Below are 18,211 nucleotides of genomic sequence, written 5' to 3'. Positions count from 1 at the left end.
CCTGCCTCTGCACCTGGTTAAATCTCTTAACTTTTCTCAGTTCTGACGAAAGGTCACAGACCTGAAACATTAACTCCATTAATCGCCAGGACACTGCTGCGGGCAACCTGGGATAAATATCACAGAGACATTTTTAAAAAAATGCTCCTTTTTAAAAAATGTCTTTGAACACTATTTTTCACCAAATTCTTTGAAACCTGTTTTCACTGTCTCATTTTCCTGCCGGAAGTTTGCACACACTTCCTGCCCGCCATATTGCGGCTTAGTAAGCCACTTTATCCCTGCTGCTCGGACGAATTTCTAGGCCCAGCTCTTTGAAATGTGTTTCCACTGCCTTATTTTATTACTTATCCAGCGTTATAATTAAAATAGAGAGCAACCAAGCCTCAAACACAGGTAGAATAAAAAGGAAAACTTTATTTCAGCATGAATATATTTGAGAAAGGTTTACAAATGAGGCTTTTAGAGAAAATAAAATCAATGGAAAATTAATGAAGTGGATTGAAAATGATCTTAATAGAAATAGAAAATGAGAGAGACTAGAAAAGTGCTGGATGTGAGGCACTGACAAATGACGTTTCACAAGGATCCCCTCTGGACACATTGTGAGTTCTTTTCCTAAAATGATTTATACCTCTTACAGTATTGCACAATTTGCAATGACGTCAAGTAGTGTTTAGACCAGAATTTTTATTGCAGACTCTAGTTAAGAGACATCAATGCTGCAGCATGCAAAACCTGTTATACTCTGTCAGTATCACACATCCCAGGTCAGGATGGTGCAGCAGAAAACATCTCCCTAATTTGCCTAATCAAGCACTCCAAGCTCAAATAAAGCCTAGATAAGAAGCAGAAAAAGCTCCCTATAGTGTTTGGCCCAAATATGATATGTTGGTTAAACCATGATCTGAATCAGCCATAATAATCCATCTGTAATTCCCTGTCCCAACATGGTATTCAGTGGGATGCAGGTGTGGACAGAGAAGCATCATGCTAACTGCTGCTGACATGTATCAATCAATATGTTTTTCTTCATCTTCTCTTGGTCCTCAGGACCGAATCCAATATTTGTCATGTATTCTTGCACAGATCCATATCTAATAAGTAAAAAAAAAATGAGTAGTCAATTTGCATATCACAAATAAGTGTCAAACCTGAGGACAGAGAGGTTAACTTCTCTCTTACATTACAACAGTGACTACACTCCAACAGTACTTCATTGGCTGTAAAGCACTTTGAGACGTCCGGTGGTCATGAAAGGCGCTATATAAATCCAAGTCTTTCAAGTCTTTCTTGGCTGCTTCGGTCACAGGGATACTCTCAGCCACTCTTAACTGATAGAAAGTCATGAAAAGGTGTGCCCTTTATTAGTCACCGCAAACTTCACTGTAATACAAGGTTGAATTTTCACACCAGTAAACCGGATTAATTTGGGTAGGTAGAGGCAGAAAATCAGGCTGGTGCTATTCCTCCAACTCCCCGTCACCTAGGATTTTCAGTTGGAAATAATGTTGGACATATCCCAGACAGAAGCAAATATATTGCAATTGGACAGAAAGTATGAGATTATGTCACATGCCATATTACACATCATTTGCTCCTAAACAATGCAGGGAACAAGCAACAATGCATTCCTGATGTCTAAGATTACTATGGCTCACTATTTGGGATTTGAATGTTAAAAGAGCTACTTTGCCCAATGCAGTGGATCATTTTGCTGACTCAGGCACTGCAGCAATTTCCCCCCTCCAGCCACTTGAGGCAGGCAATGCGACAGTAGCAGAAACACTCCCAGAACCAAGGTTACCCTAGGGAAGCAATGCGGCCAGGAGCATGGACCTAGATGGGAGGAAGTCCCAACCTGCCAAAAATCTGCTGCTATTGCAGCAAATAGGAAAACCTGCTCCTATTTGACATAAATCTTTTTCTATTGGCGTAAAAACAGTGCAGTTCACTGTGGAAATTCAGCCCCTGTTTCTAGCAACTTTGAGCTAGAACTTCTTCATTTTAAACCGATCTATCCAATCACCTCATAATCTCCTCTGTTCTAAAGAAAACAATCCCACTTTTTCAAGTCTTACTTTGTATTTTTAATTTCTAGTGGTTTGGCAATCTCTATTGCCTCAACATTGTTCCTAAACTGCACACAGTACTACTGTGTGTGGTTTTTACTGCAGTTTGCCATAACATCTAAAGCTCAATTTTCCTCATTGCCAATTTTTGGCGCCCATGAGGATTAACGACCGATTTTTTTTTGTGCCCGATTGTGGCGAAAAAAAAAGTTGCAACTTTCGGGAAAGTTAAATTTCATTTTGGCGCTGCGGGACCTGAAGTTAAATCTGGGGGTGGAGCTTCAAGTCTGCGCCAAAAGCTGAGGTTGCCAGGGTAACGAGAGACACACTGAAGGAGGTTGCCAGGGTAACGAGAGACACACTGAAGGCTGAAGCTCGCCCTGCGAGTTGAAGTTCCACGGCCAGGGCTTGCTGCGACAGGGGAGCAGGGAGGGGGAGGTGGGGGGCCATTCGGCCCAGGGTTGCAGCAAGACATTCGGCCCGGGGATGCAGCGGGACTGGGAGTGGGGGGCCAACACCAAACAAGTAATCTTTAATGTAAAGAGATGAAAAAGGACCATACTTTAACATGATCATTATAAACTATATGAGCATGAATAAACCGCTCCGATACAGACCTGAGTGCCGATTTATAAACTATCTATGAGCAAGACTAACTAAACTGCAAAGAAACAGCTCCGACACAGACCTGAGTGCCAATTTTCTTAAGTTAACATAAGGTTTTTCTAAACGGTACTTAAGGCCTCTCTGCGTCGTCCTTAAAAAAAATCGATGTTGGGGAAAATCGCTTAAATGTCCAAAAAAGGCCAAAAACGTCACGGAATCCAGTTTTCAACCAGACTGGCGCCAAAAAATCTGCCGTACATAAAATCGGGCACTGGCGTACAAACTTTGAGGACAATTGCAAATTCACGATTACTCAAAAAAAATCAGCGGATGCCAAAAAACCAGCACCCAATGGTGCCGAAAATAGAGCCCCACGAGCTTTATATTCTATACATACCTCTTCCACAGAACCCAGCATTTCATTAACAATCAATTGAGAAGCTTTCTGAGGTTCTATAAAGGCTTTCTGATAATGTTACCACCCATCTTATAATTCATCATCATATCATCATCATCATAGGCAGTCCCTCAGAATCGAGGAAGACTTGCTTCCACTCGTGAAGTGAGTCCTTTGGTGGCTGAACAGTCCAATACGAGAGCCACAGACTCTATCACAGGTGGGATAGATAGTTGTTGAGGGAAGGGGTGGGTGGGACTGGTTTGCCGCACGCTTTTTCCGCTGCCTGCGCTTGATTTCTGCATACTCTCGGCGTTGAGACTTGAGGTGCTCAGCGCCCTCTCGGCTGCACTTCCTCCACTTAGGACGGTCTTGGGCCAGGGACTCCCAGGTGTCAATGGGGATGCCGCACTTTATCAGGGAGGCTTTGAGGGTGTCCTTGTAACGTTTCCGCTGCCCACCTTTGGTTCGTTTGCCGTGAAGGAGCTCCGAGTAAAGCACTTGCTTTGGGAGTCTCGTGTCTGGCATGCGAACTATGTGGCCTGCCCAGCGGAGCTGATTGAGTGTCACTTATAACATTGTCCTACAATTATCACCATCACCATAAATTTTACTTACAAGCAATATTTCACATTCACCACTAGACTCTTTAGATCCATCCAAATCTGCACCTGAAGTTATACGAATGAACTGCCGAAGTCTGCCGAAAACTCACCAGTAGCTATTCTACCAATGATTGCACCAAAAATGGAAAATGTAGGCTAAAGTTTTCTGGGACCGAAACCATGGGCAACGCCTCCTCCTGTAAGTTCCAAGAAGCTCCTGTGCAATGCCAGGACCTGGCGTTTCTGGATTCTGGCCTCATTCTTGGTCCTTGCACACACTCCCAATTGGGGTTATGGCAGCAATGCACCAGAAGGGCCATGGATTTAAGTCCCTATTATTGTCCAAGTATGAAGCAGATTCCGACAGTTTTCACTTACTTTTTGTCAATGTACTCCAATAATGTTGCCATTGTTTCTTTTGTACTTGACAGAAACTCTTCAGTCATTCCTTGTTTTCCGACATAATCTTTATAAAGTTCATCATACATTTCCTTCAAGCCTTCCTGATGAGAAGATAGAATGAAATGAAATTGACTACTGCATTCATGGAGACAAAACTTGAGCTGAGGACTCTCCAAATCCACAGTAAAGGCTGCAAACTTTCATAGAAACATAGAAACACAGAAAATAGGTGCAGGAATAGGCCATTCGGCCTTTTGAGCCTGCACCACCATTCAATAAGATCATGGCTGATCATTTCCTCAGTACCCCTTTCCTGCTTTCTCTCCATACCCCTTGATCTCCTTAGCCATAAGGGCCATATCTAACTCCCTCTTGAATATATCCAATGAACTGGCATCAACAACTCTTTGCGGTAGGGAATTCCACAGATTAACAAATCTCTGAGTGAAGAAGTTTCTCCTCAACTCAGTCCTAAATGGCCTACCTCTTATCCTAAAACGATGTCCCCTGGTTCTGGACTTCCCCAACATCGGGAACATTCTTCCCGCATCTAACCTGTCCCGTCCCGTCAGAATCTTATACGTTTCTATGAGATCCCCTCTCATCCTTCTAAACTCAAGTGAATAAAGGCCCAGTTGATCCAGTCTCTCCTCATATGACAGTCCAGCCATCCCTGGAATCAGTCTGGTGAACCTTTGCTGCACTCCCTCAATAGCAAGAACGTCCTTCCTCAGATTAGGAGACCAAAACTGAACACAATATTCCAGGTGAGGCCTCACGAAGGCCCTGTACAACTGCAGTAAGACCTCCCTGCCCGTACTCAAATCCCCTCGCTATGAAGGCCAACATGCCATTTGCCTTCTTCACCGCCTGCTGCACCTGCATGCCAACCTTCAATGACTGATGTACCATGACACCCAGGTCTCGTTGCACCTCCCCTTTTCCTAATCTGCCACCATCCAGATAATATTCTGCCTTCGTGTTTTTGCCCCCAAAATGGATAACCTCACATTTATCCACATTATACTGCATCTGCCATGCATTTGCCCAATCACCTAACCTGTCCAAGTCACCCTGCAGCCTCTTAGCGTCCTCCTCACAGCTCACACCGCCACCCAGTTTAGTGTCATCTGCAAACTTGGAGATATTACACTCAATTCCTTCATCTAAATCGTAAATGTATATTATAAAGAGCGAGGGTCCCAGCACTGAGCCCTGCGGCACTCCACTAGTCACTGCCTGCCATTCTGAAAAGGACCCGTTTATCCCGACTCTCTGCTTCCTGTCTGCCAACCAGTTCTCTATCCACATCAGTACATTACCCCCAATACCATGCGCTTTGATTTTGCACACCAATCTCTTGTGCGGGACCTTGTCAAAAGCCTTTTGAAAGTCCAAATACACCACATCCACTTGTTCTCCCTTGTCCACTCTGCTAGTTACATCCTCAAAAAATTCCGGAAGATTCGTCAAGCATGATTTCCCTTTCATAGATCCATGCTGACTTGGACTGATCCTGTCACTGCTTTCCATATGCGCTGCTAATTCATCCTTAATGATTGATTCCAACATTTTCCCCACTACTGATGTCAGGCTAACCGATCTATAATTAGCCGTTTTCTCTCTCCCTCCATTTTTAAAAAGTGGTGTTACATTAGCTACCCTCCAGTCTATAGGAACTGATCTAGAGTCAATAGAAAATAATCACCAATGCATCCACTATTTCTAGGGCCACTTCCTTAAGTACTCTGGGATGCATGCCCCGGGGATTTATCGGCCTTCCAACCCATCAATTTTCCTAACACACTTTCCGGCCTAATAAGGGTATCCTTCAGTTCCTCTTTCTCACTAGACCCACTGTCCCCGAGTACATTTGGAAGGTTATTTGTGTCTTCCTTCGTGAAGACAGAACTGAAGTATTTGTTCATTTGGTCTGCCATTTCTTTGTTCCCCATTATAAATTCACCTGAATTCGACTGCAAGGGACCTACGTTTGTCTTCACTAATCTTTTTCTCTTCACATATTTATAGAAGCTTTTGCAGTCAGTTTTTATGTTTCCTGCAAGCTTCCTCTCGTACTCTATTTTCCGCCTCTTAATTAAACCCTTAGTCCTTCTCTGTTGAATTCTAAATTTCTCGCAGCCCTCAGGTTTGTTACTTTTTCTCGCCAATTTATATGCCTCTTCCTTGGTTTTAACACTATCCTTAATTTCCCTTGTTAGCCACGGTTGAGCCGCCTTCCCCGTTTTATTTTTACTCCAGACAGGGATGTACAATTACTGAAGTTCATTCATGTGATCTTTAAATATTTGCCATTGCTTATCCACCGTCAACCCTTTAAGTATCCTTTGCCAGTCTTTTCTAGCCTATTCACGCCTCATACCGTCGAAGTTACCTTTCCTGAAGTTCAGGATCCTAGTTTCCAAATTAACTGTGTCACTCTCCATCTTAATAAAGAATTCTACCATATTATGGTCACTCTTCCCCAAGGGACCTCGTACAACAAGATTGCTAATTAATCCCTTCTCATTACACATCACCCAGTCTAGGATGGCCAGCTCTCTAGTTGGTTCCTCAACATATTGGTCCCGAAAACCATCCCTAATACACTCCAGGAAATCCTCTTCCACCGCATTGCTACCAGCTTGGTTAGCCCAGTCAATATATAGATTAAAATTGCCCATGATAACTGCTGTACCTTTATTGCACACATCCCTTATTTCTTGTTTGATGCTGTGCCCAACTTCACTACTACTGTTTGGTGGTCTGTACACAACTCCCACTAGCGTTTTCTGCCCTTTGGTATTCCGCAGCTCCACCCATACCGATTCCACATCATCCAAGCTAATGTCCCTCCTTACTATTGCATTAATTTTTTCTTTAACCAGCAACGCCATCCCGACTCCTTTCCCTCTCTGCCTATCCTTCCTAAATGTTGAATACCCCTGGATGTTGAGTTCCCAGTCTTGGTCACCCTGGTGCCATATCTCCGGGATACCAATGACATCATATCCGTTAACTGCTATCTGCACAGTTAATTCGTCCACCTTATTCTGAATACTCCTCGCATTGAGGCACAGTGCCTTCAGGCTTGTCTTTTTAGGATTTTGCTGTAATGTGGCCCTTTTTGTTTTTTGCCTTGGGTTTCTCTGCCCTCCACTTTTACTATTCTCCTTTCTATCTTTTGCTTCTGCCTCCATTTTATTTCCCTCTGTCTCCCTGCATAGGTTCCCATCCCCCTGCCATGTTAGTTTAACTCCTCCCCAACAGCACTAGCAAACACTCCCCCTAGGACATTGGTTCCGATCCTGCCCAGGTGCAGACCATTCGGTTTGTACTGGTCCCACCTCTCCCAGAACCGGTTCCAATGTCCCAGGAATTTGAATCCCTCCCTTTTGCACCACTCCTCAAGCCACGTATTCATCTGAGCTATCCTGCGATTCCTACTCTGACTAGCACGTGGCACTGGTAGCAATCCTGAGATTACTATTTTTGAGGTCCTACTTTTTAATTTAGCTACTAGCTCCCTAAATTTGTCTTGTAGGACCTCATCCCGTTTTTTTCCCATATCGTTGGTACCTATATGCACCACGACAACTGGCTGTTCACCCTCCCTTTTCAGAATGTCCTACACCCGCTCCGAGACATCTTTGACCCTTGCACCAGGGAGGCAACAAAACATTCCTGGAGTCTCGGTTGCGGCCGCAGAAACGCCTATCTATTCCCCTTACAATTGAATCCCCTACCACTATAGCTCTCTCACTCTTTTTCCTGCCCTCCTGTGCAGCAGAGCCACCCACGGCGCCATGAACTTGGCTGCTGCTGCTCCCCCCTGATGAATCATCCCCCTCAACATTACCCAAAGCGCTGTATCTGTTTTGCAGGGGGATGACTGCAGGAGACCCCTGCACTACCTTCCTTGCACTGCTCTTTCTGTTGGTCACCCATTTACTATCTGGCTGTGTACCCTTTACCTGCGGTAAGACCACCTCGCTAAATGTGCTATTCACGTCATTCTCAGCATCGTGGATGCTCCAGAGTTTATCCACCCGCAGCTCCAGTGCCGCAATGCGGTCTGTCAGGAGCAGCAGGCAGATACACTTCCCGCACACATAGTCGTCAGGGACACCGGAAGCGTCCCTGACTTCCCACATAGTACAGGAGGAGCATAACACATGCTTGAGCTGTCCTGTCATGACTTAACCCCTAGATAAACTTAACGTGGCAACAACAATGCTAAATGTTACTTACTGATAAAGAAAAGACAAAAGAAAAGCTACTCACCAATCACCAGCCAATCACTTACCCCCTTGGCTGTGACGTCACCTTTCGATTTCTTTCTATTTCTTTTTTGCCATCTCTCCCCGCTGCAGCTGCACCAGCCACGCCTTTATAGGCCGCTCGCCTCACGAACTCCCGCTGCTCTCCTCGAACTGTTGGGCCTTTATAGGCCGCTCGCCTCACGAACTCCCGCTGCTCTCCTCGAACTGTTGGGCCTTTATCGGCCGCTCGCCTCACGAACTCCCGCCTCCCGACTGCCGCATCATAGGTCAATTTGGATAATTGATAAAAGAGCCAATTCCAAATTACTAGATTCTTAGTGGGAGCCATGCTCACTGAGAACTTTAATGGACAGAAAATCAGGGACTATATACCCACAATTCACGTTGTTTTCCCAGTAAGCGCAGCACCCCGCTGGAAGTGTGGGATCACGAAATAGACCTTAAAAGGCATTTCCAACAAATTTAAAATAATAAGAACTGATTAAAGAAGATACTGAGCTATTTTAAAGGAAATATTTTTAAAAATTGGTAGAGAAATTGGACCTCTGTACCCATTTTACAGGAGCAACAAAGCCCTATTTTGCGGAATAGCGTCCTACGACCCAAGGACACCTAAAATTGGGGTCTGGCCATTTTTCAGGAAGGCCATTCAAAACAGGAGTCAAGCCCTTTGCGTAGGCTGATAAGCATCCTAATACCTGTTGTAGGACCCTCTGGGAAACTGGGCTGCCCTGAACAGAGCAGGTGTCCGTTCTAATCAGCTTAGGTTTTCTAGGCATGGATGCGGCCTAGCCAGTACTCGCCACCGTAAAGATAAGTTTAATTATTTTTTTAAATTGATGTGGAGCAAGGAGGAGCATGAGTGTACATTATTTGAGTACACATTTGGAATACGTAGACATAAAGGCACTTTCAATCTTTTTTCCATCTGCTATTTAAGTGTACATAATTAGGGGTAGAAATTCGCTTTGGGCGGTAGCGCATCACTGCCTGTTAAAATTTGGCAGTGAGTGTAACAGGTGACCGATGATGCTGCCTGTTTTAGCACTGCAGCCCAGGACAAATTTCTACCCCTTAGTGTTGGCAGGTACCTTGTTGGATATTGCTGAGTTACATTCAAATTTGAAACTTCACCCTCCAATTATCACCGCCCTGGGTAAAGGAGAAGCATTTAGTTCTCGACATTCTGTAGCACAGCAGGTAAGAAGATGTCATGCAACGGACAGGTACTTCCTATGCTGCCTGTGTGCTAACTCGCACCAAGTCCCGTTCACCTGTCACCCCTAAATTGGTGACCCACATAGGCCCCCGGTTCGGCAATACTTCGATTTTAAAATTCTCATCTTTGTTTTCAAATCCCTCCATGCTCTCACCCCTCCCGATCTCTGGAAATTCCTCCAACGCTACAACCCTACGAGATCTCTGCGCTCCTCCAATTCTGGCCTCTTTCACATCCCCAATTTTTAATCACTGCACCATTGGTGGCCGCGCCTTTAGCTGCCAAGGCCCTAAGCTCTGGAATGTCTTCCCTAAGCCTCTTTGACTCCGTACCTCTCTCTCCTCCTTTAAAACACTCTTTAAAACCAAACTCTTTGACCAAGCATTTGGACATCTGTCCTAATATCTCCTTAAGTAGCTCCGTATCAAATTTTGTTTGATAGCGCTCCTGTGAAGCGCCTTCGGACATTTTACTACATTAAAGATGTTATATAAATGCAAGTTGTCATGTTGCTGGTTTGGAAGAAGAGAGAAGCCAGGTCTTTCTCAGATTTTGAACACCTGCTCTTGTGTGGTACAGGTGCAACGTTGAGAATCCGGAGTTTCGGAATCCGGACCGATTGATGGCAGGGTAGTCCGGAATGCGTAAAATGTTCCGGAATCCAGACCCGACGACCCTGCCGACCACAGGGCCCCGCCGCTGCCCAACCTCGGCCCTCGCCCCGCTCGCTTTACTGTCGCTGCCCTTACCTCGGGGCCTCCTTGCCGGCCCGCCCGACAACCTCCTCAGTGGGGCCCCGCCTGAACAACATCCTTGGCGGGGTCTGCCAGACAACCTCTTCGGTGGGCCGCCCCCCCTGACAACTTCCTTGGCGGGGCCCACCCAACAACAACCTCCTTGGTGGGTCCCGCCTGACAACCTCCTTGGCGGGGCCCGGCCGCTAATCTCCTTGACGACATCCTCCTCGGCAGGGCTGGATGGCCCGAACAGCTCCTCAGCAGGAATCCCGCCCCCCCTTTCTGATGCTCCGAAATTCGGAAATACCCGAACTTGGGCTGTGGTGTTTCCGGATTCGTGATGTCAGAAAGCAAATTGAAAGTCCGGAAAAGCCCGGAATCCGGAACAGTCTCGGTCCCGAATTTTAGGCGCTGCACCTGTAATAGAGGGGCATCAGCAGAGGTTGTTCCATTGGGAGCACTAGTAGAAGGAGGTATGAGGCACAACTGTATGTATGATATGTAGCTTATGCTTATCTCAACATAACATTTAGCTTACTGTGGAGGCTGCGTAGTCTTCAAGAACCTTGTCCCTTGACAAACCAACACAGGTCTGTATCAAAGCAGAGGTGATCCCAGTCCGATCTTTCCCAACCGTGCAGTGTATCAGAGCAGGGACATTTTTTGGCTCACTCAACAACTTGAAGACTGTGAAGAACAATATGAAAATACTTTTTCATTTACGAACTTCATTTTGTTTTCTGTTATTATTCCATGAAATACAGCTGATTCCTTTAACATAAATTTCTAAGTGTATGAGATGCATTTAAGTACATGAGTGAGAAAGAAATAGAAGGATATGTTGACAGGGTGAGATGAAGAAGGGTGAAAAGATGCTGGTGTGGAGAATAAAAAAACAGCATGGACCAGTTGGGCCAAATGGCCTCTGTCTTTGATGTAAATTCCATGTAATTTTATGTGTAACTGGAAACTGGCTGATTCACTCCAGCACTGACACTGATTGAGTGCAACTTCCATGTAATTTGGGAGTAGAGGGGTGGGGTTTAAAAGTGCAAACTTTCGGAAGTCTATTATGAATGAAGGATTTCAACAATTGCCTGGGGGGGGGAAATAGAAACATAGAAACATAGAAAATAGGAGCAGTAGTAGGCCTTTCGGCCCTTCGCGTCTGCACCACCATTCAATACGATCATGGCTGATCCTATATCTCAACACCATATTCCTGCTTTTCCCCCATACGCCTTAATGCCTTTTGTTTCTAGAAATCTATCTATCTCCCTCTTAAATATATTCAGTGACTTGGCCTTCTGTGGTAGAGAATTCCACAGGTTCACCACCCTCTGAGTGAAATAATTGCTCCTCATCTCGGTCCTAAATTTCCTACCCCGTATCCTGAGACTGTGAACCCTTGTTCAAGACTTCCCAGCCAGGGGAAACATCCTCCCCGCATCCAGTCTATCCAACCCAGTTAGAATTTTATACATTTCAATGAGATCCCCTCTCATTCTTCTAAACTCGAGAATACAGGCCGAGTTGACCCAATCTCTCCTCATACGACAGTCCTGCCATCCCAGGAATCAGTCTGGTGAACCTTCGCTGCACTCTATGGCAAGTATATCCTTTCTTAGGTAAGGAGACCAAAACTGCACACAATACTCCAGGTGCGGTTTCACCAAGGCCCTGTATAACTGTAGTAAGACATCCTTGTTCCTGTACTCAAATCCTCTTGCAATGAAGGCCAACATACCATTTGCCTTCCTAACTGCTTGCTGCACCCGCATGTTTGCTTTCAATGACTGGTGTACAAGGACACCCAGGTCCCTCTGTACATCGACACTTCCCAAGCCTTCACCATTTAAATAATACTTGGTTCTTATGTTTTTCCAATCAGAGCACATTTATCCACGTTATAATATGGTGGAATTCTACATTAGGATGGAGAATGAAACAGTTAATTCAGAGACCATGGTCCAGAACTTAAAGAAGGCTAACTTTGAAGGTATGAGGCGTGAATTGGCTAGGATAGATTGGCGAATGATACTTAAGGGGTTGACTGTGGATGGGCAATGGCAGACATTTAGAGACCGCATGGATGAACTACAACAATTGTACATCCCTGTCTGGCGTAAAAATAAAAAAGGGAAGGTGGCTCAACCGTGGTTATCAAGGGAAATTAGAGATAGTATTAAAGCCAAGGAAGTGGCATACAAATTGGCCAGAAATAGCAGTGAACCTGGGGACTGGGAGAAATATAGGACTCAGCAGAGGAGGACAAAGGGTTTGATTAGGGCAGGGAAAATAGAGTACGAGAGGAAGCTTGCAGGGAACATTAAGACGGACTGCAAAAGTTTCTATAGATATGTAAAGAGAAAAAGGTTAATAAAAACAAACGTAGGTCACCTGCAGTCAGAATCAGGGGAAGTCATAACGGGGAACAAAGAAATGGCAGACCAATTGAACAAGTACTTTGGTTCGGTATTCACTAAGGAGGACACAAACAACCTTCCGGATATAAAAGGGGTCAGAGGGTCTAGTAAGAAGGAGGAACTGAGAGAAATCCTTATAGAAACATAGAAAATAGGTGCAGGAGCAGGCCATTCAGCCCTTCTAGCCTGCACCGCCATTCAATGAGTTCATGGCTGAACATGAAACTTCAGTACCCCCTTCCTGCTTTCTCGCCATAACTCTTGATCCCCCGAGTAGTAAGGACTTCATCTAACTCCCTTTTGAATATATTTAGTGAATTGGCCTCAACTACTTTCTGTGGTAGAGAATTCCACAGGTTCACCACTCTCTGGGTGAAGAAGTTTCTCCTCATCTCGGTCCTAAATGGCTTACCCCTTATCCTCAGACTGTGACCCCTGGTTCTGGACTTCCCCAACATTGGGAACATTCTTCCTATATCTAACCTGTCTAAACCCGTCAGAATTTTAAACGTTTCTATGAGGTCCCCTCTCATTCTTCTGAACTCCAGTGAATACAAGCCCAGTTGATCCAGTCTTTCTTGATAGGTCAGTCCCGCCATCCCGGGAATCAGTCTGGTGAATCTTCGCTGCACTCCCTCAATAGCAAGAATGTCCTTCCTCAAGTTAGGAGACCAAAACTGTACACAATACTCCAGGTGTGGCCTCACCAAGGCCCTGTACAACTGTAGCAACACCTCCCTGCCCCTGTATTCAAATCCCCTCGCTATGAAGGCCAACATGCCATTTGCTTTCTTAACCGCCTGCTGTACCTGCATGCTAACCTTCAATGACTGATGTACCATGACACCCAGGTCTCGTTGCACCTTCCCTTTTCCTAATCTGTCACCATTCAGATAATAGTCTGTCTCTCTGTTTTTACCACCAAAGTGGATAACCTCACATTTATCCACATTATACTTCATCTGCCATGCATTTGCCCACTCACCTAACCTATCCAAGTCACTCTGCAGCCTAATAGCATCCTCCTCGCAGCTCACACTGCCACCCAACTTAGTGTCATCCGCAAATTTGGAGATACTGCATTTAATCCCCTCGTCTAAATCATTAATGTACAATGTAAACAGCTGGGGCCCCAGCACAGAACCTTGCGGCACCCCACTAGTCACTGCCTGCCATTCTGAAAAGTAGTCGGGAAATTGTGCTGGGGAAATTGATGGGATTGAAGGCCGATAAATCCCCAGGGCCTGATGGACTGCATCCCAGAGTACTTAAGGAGGTGGCCTTGGAAATAGCGGATGCATTGACAGTCATTTTCCAACATTCCATAGACTCTGGATCAGTTCCTATGGAGTGGAGGGTAGCCAATGTAACCCCACTTTTTAAAAAAGGAGGGAGAGAGAAAACAGGGAATTATAGACCAGTCAGCCTGACATCGGTAGTGGGTAAAATGATGGAATCAATTATTAAGGATGTCATATCAGCGCATTTGGAAAGAGGTGACATGATAGGTCCAAGTCAGCATGGATTTGTGAAAGGGAAATCATGCTTGACAAATCTTCTGGAATTTTTTGAGGATGTTTCCAGTCGAGTGGACAAGGGAGAACCAGTTGATATGGTGTATTTGGACTTTCAGAAGGCTTTCGACAAGGTCCCACACAAGAGATTAATGTGCAAAGTTAAAGCACATGGGATTGGGGGTAGTGTGCTGACGTGGATTGAGAACTGGTTGGCAGACAGGAAGCAAAGAGTAGGAGTAACTTTTCAGAATGGCAGGCAGTGACTAGTAGGGTACCGCAAGGTTCTGTGCTGGGGCCCTAGCTGTTTACATTGTACATTAATGATTTAGACGAAGGGATTAAATGTAGTATCTCCAAATTTGCGGATGACACTAATTTGGGTGGCAGTGTGAGCTGCGAGGAGGATGCTATGAGGTTGCAGAGTGACTTGGATAGGTTAGGTGAGTGTGCAAATGCATGGCAGATGAAGTATAATATGGATAAATGTGAGGTTATCCACTTTGGTGGTAAAAACAGAGACAGACTATTATCTGAATGGTGACAGATTAACAACGAGACCTGGGTGCCATGGTATTGAGGGAGTGCAGCGAAGGTTCACCAGACTGATTCCCGGGATGGCGGGACTGACCTATCAAGAAAGACTGGATCAACTGGGCTTGTATTCACTGGAGTTCAGAAGAATGAGAGGGGACCTCATAGAAACATTTAAAATTCTGACGGGGTTAGACAGGTTAGATGCAGGAAGAATGTTCCCAATGTTGGGGAAGTCCAGAACCAGAGGTCACAGTCTAAGGATAAGGGGTAAGCCATTTAGGACCGAGATGCGGAGGAACTTCTTCACCCAGAGAGTGGTGAACCTGTGGAATTCTCTACCACAGAAAGTTGTTGAGGCCAATTCACTAAATATATTCAAAAAGGAGTTAGATGAGGTCCTTACTACTAGGGGGATCAAGGGGTATGGCGAGAAAGCAGGAATGGGGTACTAAAGTTGAATGTTCAGCCATGAACTCATTGAATGGCGGTGCAGGCTAGAAGGGCCGAATGGCCTACTCCTGCACCTATTTTCTATGTTTCTATGTTTCTATACATCAGTCATTGAAGGTTGGTATGCAGGTACAGCAGGCGGTTAAGAAAGCAAATGGCATGTTGGCCTTCATAGCGAGGGGATTTGAGTACAGGGGCAGGGAGGTGTTACTACAGTTGTACAGGGCCTTGGTGAGGCCACACCTGGAGTATTGTGTACAGTTTTGGTCTCCTAACTTGAGGAAGGACATTCTTGCTATTGAGGGAGTGCAGCGAAGGTTCACCAGACTGATTCCCGGGATGGCGGGACTGACCTATCAAGAAAGACGGGATCAACTGGGCTTGTATTCACTGGAGTTCAGAAGAATGAGAGGGGATCTCATAGAAACGTTTAAAATTGTGATGGGTTTAGACAGGTTAGATGCAGGAAGAATGTTCCCAATGTTGGGGAAGTCCAGAATCAGGGGTCACAGTCTAAGGATAAGGGGTAAGCCATTTAGGACTGAGATGAGGAGAAACTTCTTCACCCAGAGAGTGGTGAACCTGTGGAATTCTCTACCACAGAAAGTTGTTGAGGCCAATTCACTAAATATATTCAAAAAGGGGTTAGTTGTAGTCCTTACTACTAGGGGGATCAAGGGGTATGGCGAGAAAGCAGGAATGGGGTACTGAAGTTGCATGTTCAGCCATGAACTCATTGAATGGCGGTGCAGGCTCGAAGGGCCGAATGGCCTACTCCTGCACCTATTTTCTATGTTTCTATGTTTCTATACTGCATCTGCCATGTGTTTGCCCACTCACTCTAAATCGCCTATCTAAATCGCCTTGCAGCATCTTTGCATCCTCCTCACAACTCACAATCCCACCTAGTTTTGTGTCGTCAGCAAACTTGGAAATATTACATTTGGTTCCCTCATCCAAATCATTTATATATATTGTGAATAACTGGGACCCAAGTACTGATCCCTGTGGTACCCCACTAGTCACTGCCCACCACCCCGAAAATGACCAGTTTATTCCTACTCTCTGTTTCCTGTCAGTTAACCAATGTTCAATCCATGCCAATACATTACCCCCAATCCTATGTGCTTTAATTTTGCACACTAACCTCTTATGTGGGACTTTATCAAAGGCCTTCTGAAAATCCAAATACACTACATCCACTGGGTAGATAAGTTGTAAACTTTTTGACTTGACTGTCAGGCAGGTGTAATAAATGGCTCTGGTGAGATTTTGTGGCACTTTTAAAGAATGTTTCCCACTGGAAAAACGGACAGAGGCAGCCAAAAGAAAGGTACAGTGCATCAGAACGGCGCAGAGAAGAGCCTCTGTCATTCCAAGTTATCCCTGAGGCACAAGTCATTGGTTTAAGCTACTCCAGCCTCCGTTTTCTTCATTACCGTTTATTGCAATTACCTACGGGCATGAATCCACGCACACTGTTGCGCGGCGGAAACTCAGTGTCAATGAGCTGCGCTTCAAAGAGCTAAAGAACATTGCAGCATCAATGCTGCTCCGAAAATGACCTATGCAGTCGAGGCCAATTGATGTAATATCGCGGGCTGCGAGCAGCCAGTATTGCAATGACTGCTTCCGGGATGTGAATTATTTTTTAATCGCTCTAGCATTTTAGAAAAGTATTTAACTCCTTCAGTCTGACAAAATAGTAATGTCTTACTTGTAAAGAGGAAGGTTCCGGAGGTGTCACAGAAATCGATGTACAATTGCGCCAGGCCCCTGGGATTGATGAGGTGATCCATAAAATACTTTGCAATCTCTGGCTGTTTGAGCTGGCTCATCTCCTGCTTTTGAGCCTCTGTCAATGTGGCTGTAAGTAGCTGATTGTGCTTCCTAGATATAAAACCCAGGCCACAGCGCACATATGGCATGTCCTTGCTCAGCATGACCCCGGTGGTCGCTATCGTTTTCATGCCCTCTATGTCTTCCTCGGTGACTGTCACATTTTTATATGTAGCATCGATCGGCTTTTTCTCCGCTGGAGAACTGCCTTCGCCAGGTTGGCGAAGGTCGATGATCATTTGGATTCCCAGTTCATCCTGCAAGTATTTCACACTTTGCTGCGAGGCGTCATCTGGGGAGGATGAGCGGTAGATTTTGACGGAACCCGAGCCCAGTTGCCTGAAGTTTGGAATCTTTATCAGCGGACACAATGACATGTTTTGATTAGCAGGCTGCTTTTTCCTTTTGCTGCAGCGGAAGTGGAGCAACCAGTGGGAGCTTGCTTGCAAAACTGAAAGTTGGAGAGGAGCCAAAATAATTTACTGGTTACTGCCCAGATCACTAAAACAAACGAATTAGATTAATCAGTAAATAGATTGAACTTCCAAAGCAGAGCATTATTTACTGAAAGATACCTTACGCAATGAACAGTAAGAAGTGTAGCCCAGGGCCGGATTAAGGCTGTGAGGGGCCTAAAGCTAATAGGAGGGAACGACCTATATATATGTATTATATATTGCATACAGTTCATAAAATCATCAAACAAATATAATTACATATTTATCCAAATTTAACAACCAGCAAAAATCAAAGCTATGCACATTAAAAAACAGCATGCAATTCAAACAGAGAATGGTTTCTTCCTGGCTTTCAACTGATATTAAAAAAAAATATCTGAATACATATAAAACGAGGGGATGGCAAAGCCTCATCCTTATATAGTTACATGAACTGCAAAATGTAAAATTTAGAAAGCCAGGCTAGGAAGTATTTTAATGGATCAGTTTTCCCCCAATGAAAACAGTATTAAGATGTCTATCTTGACTCAAAAACTACTTGACTTGAGAACACAGGTCAGAATAACATAATAATATAGGAAAAAGAGAGCAGCTAAGGGTCACAAGGGCTTATTGAAGCTACTCTCCCCAAAAAACAAATGCAAAATTCCACTATAGTCTTTTAGA

At 44.9% G+C, this 18,211-nt stretch overlaps 1 protein-coding gene across 1 annotated transcript; it reads right to left on the bottom strand.

Moving 5' to 3' along the window:
• Positions 1-421: 421 nt before the first annotated feature.
• On the bottom strand, positions 422-17,504 carry LOC139268062 (putative tyrosine-protein phosphatase H16_A0669). Its single transcript, XM_070886054.1, has 4 exons — positions 16,966-17,504; positions 10,860-11,008; positions 4,059-4,183; positions 422-1,097 (listed from the first exon to the last, which is right to left on the bottom strand). The coding sequence occupies exons 1-4, from the start codon at positions 17,462-17,464 to the stop codon at positions 989-991; spliced, it is 882 nt and encodes a 293-aa protein (XP_070742155.1). The 5' UTR covers positions 17,465-17,504; the 3' UTR covers positions 422-988.
• Between the last annotated feature and the right edge of the window lie 707 nt (positions 17,505-18,211).

Source organism: Pristiophorus japonicus, chromosome 8 (assembly GCF_044704955.1).
Source record: "Pristiophorus japonicus isolate sPriJap1 chromosome 8, sPriJap1.hap1, whole genome shotgun sequence".
NCBI lineage: Eukaryota > Metazoa > Chordata > Chondrichthyes > Pristiophoridae > Pristiophorus > Pristiophorus japonicus.
Note: the sequence above shows the minus strand (reverse complement) of the source record. Positions and strands in the feature narration are given on the sequence as shown.